This window comes from Portunus trituberculatus, chromosome 10, assembly GCF_017591435.1.
Source record: "Portunus trituberculatus isolate SZX2019 chromosome 10, ASM1759143v1, whole genome shotgun sequence".
In the NCBI taxonomy this organism is placed as follows: Eukaryota; Metazoa; Arthropoda; class Malacostraca; order Decapoda; family Portunidae; genus Portunus; species Portunus trituberculatus.
The window spans coordinates 13,993,086-13,997,470 of record NC_059264.1 but is presented as its reverse complement, the minus strand read 5'-3'; the positions used below and the strand labels follow the sequence as shown (position 1 = coordinate 13,997,470).

The 4,385-nt window shown below is 38.7% G+C and overlaps 1 protein-coding gene across 1 annotated transcript; it reads left to right on the top strand.

Moving 5' to 3' along the window:
• The first annotated feature begins 231 nt into the window (after positions 1–231).
• On the top strand, positions 232–961 carry LOC123502059 (putative nuclease HARBI1). Its single transcript, XM_045251212.1, has 2 exons — positions 232–388; positions 501–961. The coding sequence occupies exons 1-2, from the start codon at positions 232–234 to the stop codon at positions 959–961; spliced, it is 618 nt and encodes a 205-aa protein (XP_045107147.1).
• Positions 962–4,385: the final 3,424 nt, after the last annotated feature.

Here is a 4,385-nt window from a genome sequence, read left to right as displayed (position 1 = left end):
ACAACACCAAAGAAGAAGGAAAAGAAGAAGAAGAACTCTACTTCCAAAACACCTGGGGCGGTATTCTACAATCCGTCATAGCTAATGACATCGTCATAGCGAGACAAAATGGCGCATTTTAGACATAAGTCCAGCTCTGGCGTTATCAAACCTTATGACGTCGTCAGAAGTGTTAAAACAGGGTCCAACCTGTCTTAGCAGCGCTAATGACAGTCAGAAGACTGCGTCAACATGGCCGCCGCACAACATCAAGATCTTCACCTCAGGAATACTTTCCGCCGCAGGAACGTTCTCGAGGAACTCAGCGATGCTGAATTGATCAAGAGATACCGTCTTGATAGAGAAGGCATTTTATTTGTCACAAATCTCGTGAGGGATGCCTTGTCAAGTAACACGAATAGGAGGAAGCCACTCTCCCTTGCAATGAAGGTCATCATAACGCTGCGATACCTTGCCACGGGGAAAATGCACCAGTGATGACCTTAGCCCTTCGCAACCAGCCATCAGCAGAGCCATCACGCAGACCATCGACGCCCTTGCTGACATCAACATCCTCAAGGAATTCATTTCCTTTCCCACCAATCCGGATGGGATTGCAGCGAAGAAGGCAGAGTTCGCCCACATCGCTGGTTTTCCCGAGGTGGTGGGAGCCACTGATGGCACTCACGTGAGGATTGTGGCACCGAAGGAGCAAGAGGAAGTGTATGTCAACCGCAAGGGTTACCACAGCATCAATGTCCAGGTGATATTTGATGCCAACTATCAGATACTGGATATCCTTGCCAAGTGGCCGGGCTCGGTGCATGATGCCCGTATTTTGAGTGGCAGTGGTGTGACTGCAATATTTGAGAGGGGACATGTGCAAGGAAACAGTCATTTGCTGGGAGACAGTGGCTATCCCAGCAAGCCTTGGCTCCTCACACCATACCTGCGACCTCTGCCTGGACCTCAAACAAGATAAAATAGGTAAGTAGATACTCTTATTCTATAATTTGTGAAGCTGGCAATATTTTGATAGTTTTAATTAGGTATTACCTATGGATTTCATTTTGTTTTGATAAGCTAACTCTAAACATCTGTGTGTTAAAATTACTGTTGTTACAGATTCTATTAGTGATTAATATTTCCTTAATAGCAAAACCCAAAAATGTATTTAGTTTGGCAGTGTCCTAATATGGTGGTCCCTCCAGCTCCCCTCTTTGCAGCTCTTTCACTTGGCTGATATGACGTAAGAATGAAAATATGATAACCACAAAACTTTAACCCAACTTAACCAAACCCGAACTCTAACCTAGCAAGCATAACATTACCACATTATTGGTCAGAAGGGTTTTACAGGGAAGGAAGATGTATCAGCGTGCATGTTGCCTCAACTATGTTATGTTACCTGGGTTAATTTAGGGTAGGGTAAAGTTAAGGTTTGGTTAAGTCAGGTTAAAGTTGGGATTAGGTTAGTCTTGGTTATATTTTCATTCACACGTCATGGCAGCTGAGTGAGAGCTGTGAAGGAGAAGCAGGGAAATGAGGAGAGCTGGAGGGACCACTACATTATGACAATGGCTTTAGTTTTGCCCCACAGGGCTTGCAGAATTACCCCAAGCAGGTTATATCTAGTGTAAACAAACTCAAATTATGAAATATTGTGTGTTAACTGTGTGTAGTTACAGTTCCTCATAAAGTGGTCCCTCCAGCTATCCTCATTTTCCAGTTCCCCCTTCACAGATCATTTACTCAGCATATTTGACGTCAAGTGAATAAATGATAACCAAAACTAAACCAACCTTAACTTTAACCAAGGTTATATTAACTTAAAGTTAGGGTTACGTTAGTTTTTGTTATCATATTTTCAATAGATGTCATGTCGGTTGAGTGAGAGCTGTGAGGGTGGAGCTGGGAAACGAGGAGAGCTGGAGGGACCACTTCATTTGGACAGTGCCACAGTTCCTACTAATACATATTTGTTTGTAGAGCTAAAAAAATAAATCATGAAAAATAATTTAATACAACAACACCTGGATATAATTTTGATTGTCCCCATCATATTCACAGGTTCATGTTATATGATGGCTGTTATTATCATTGATGTTTTCTTTCAGGGCTCGCAAGCAGACACGCAGTGTTGTCGAAAGAGGCATTGGGCAGCTGAAACGCTAATTTCATGTCTTGCACAGTGAGGTCCGGGTCAGCCCACCATTGAAGGTGTGCAAAACGGTGCATGTTTGTGTTATGTTGCACAATATATGTAAAGATAGAAATATTCCTATTCTTATTGATGCAGGCCACCCTGACTTTGAAGAGCAGCAGCACGACATCGTGCAAGAAGTGCCAGCACTTCCAGCTGCTCGACGAAATCCGGGTCGCCTGTATCGAGATAAAATTCTGCAACTTGCATTTCAAGTATGTTGATTATTTTGTACCAATATATACTGGCTTTACTGTATTTGATTTTGGATATGTCCACTTATCATGCATTAGTATCTCATTACTGTTGATTAACTACCTTTTTTTTCAGCAATCCTGCCAGAAACATGGCACACCTGCCCCACCACTGATCTGGTGGCACAGGCAGAAATGAATTTTGCAACTTGCATTTCAAGTATGTTGGTTATTCATTCTGTATCAAAATTTACTGGCTTTTATAGATAATCTTTGATACATTCACTCATCATCTCATTACACCATGTAACAATTTTTTACAAAAGTTTTGTTTATATTAATTTTTAGACTGTTTATTAATATATTTTTTCCGGCCATTCCAAAAATGTAATTATTTTTTCTGTATCATCGACCGTTACAAAAATACGAGGTCTGTTAGAAAAGTAACCGGCCTTATTTCTTGGGAAAAAATTTTGCTTGGTTTGCAAGGGGGATACACAAAGTATTCATGTTTCCTTTGCTTATGGGACAGCAGAGCTGATGATGATCATTATAAGAAAGTTTATTGGCCCCCACGAATGGAACTGCAGCCGGTAATGTTAAATGTTCACAGAGAGCCCCTAGTAGATTCCAACAAAGTTTTATTGCCCCCACTTCACATTAAACTAGGATTGATTAAACAGTTTGTGAAAGCCTTGGATTTTGGAGGAGAAGCTTTTCAGGAAATTCGCCTTATGTTTCCAAAACTATCTGAGGCTAAGATAAAGGGTGGTATATTCGTTGGACCCCAGGTAAACACAATGTTGAAGTCGGAGAAACTGGAAAGAGCGATGACAAAAATTGAAAAAGAAGCCTGGTGTGCATTTCGTGATGTAGTCCATGGATTCCTAGGAAATAACAAAGATCCTAATTACAAACAACTGGTAGCAAAACTTATTGAGAACTTCAGGAAGCTTGGTTGTCGTATGTCCTTGAAAATTCATTTTTTGCATTCTCACCTTGATTTCTTCCCAGAAAATTTGGGTGATGTCAGTGAAGAGCAGGGTGAAAGATTTCACCAGGACATAGCAACTATGGAAAGAAGATATCAAGGACGATGGAATACTGCTATGATGGGAGATTATATATGGTCTCTAATGAGAGAAGATGAAAATATGCACTCTAGAAAATCTCGATCGTCCAAGCACTTCTGATCATAAAAGAGGAGTTATCAAAGTATTTACAATGCAGAGCTGTATAATGTCTTTTGTTCTAATATTGTACTGCCTATATAATTTTCAATATATGAAAAAAATAATAAATGTTCTTTAATTATCCTTAAAAGAGGGAAAGAGAAATTGCATACATAACAAGAAAATATTGAATTTAGAATAAGTTAAAAACTATCGATGTTACAGCAAAACTAATGTGATTTTTAAGTTCAGTAGCACAAAATACATATATAAACATCAAAAAATACATATAAACAAAACATGTGTTACATGGTGAATTATTGTTGATAAGCAACCTTTTTTTTTTTTTCATTCTTTCCAGCATTCCTGTTTGAAGTGCGGACCTCCTGCCCTTCAGCACACATGGCCAGTCACATGCCAAGGTACTGTCACTTATATTTATAATATAATCAATTGACCAACATCTCACAACTTTCAGACTTATGTGTGCTTCCCATGCTTATCTTACTTTCTTTTGCATTTTTATACTGGATCATTCTCATCTCTTAAATTTGGTATTTTAATATGAACAGCATATGCAACATAACTAGTCAACTACGCAATCCCTTGCTTCTTCCACTTGTCATTACTCAATTGAGTTAATTTTTACTATATGCACTTATACCATCATGTGAACTCATTATGACAACATATTTATAACAGCAATTATATATTTTTTTTTTATTTATATCTACATAAATATAATGGAAGTAAGGTTTCACACTCAAAAGACAATGTACATCTTCTTTTACATTTATTTCACTTTTTTGTACACCCTCTTACATTTATTTCACTTTT

Excerpts from the sequence above, each read along its gene's own strand:
- LOC123502059 (XM_045251212.1), top strand. The coding sequence starts at position 232 with ATGGCCGCCGCACAACATCAAGATCTTCACCTCAGGAATACTTTCCGC. Across the intron at positions 389-500 it reads CGTGAGGGATGCCTTGTCAA|CCATCAGCAGAGCCATCACG; the intron begins GTAACACGAATA and ends CTTCGCAACCAG.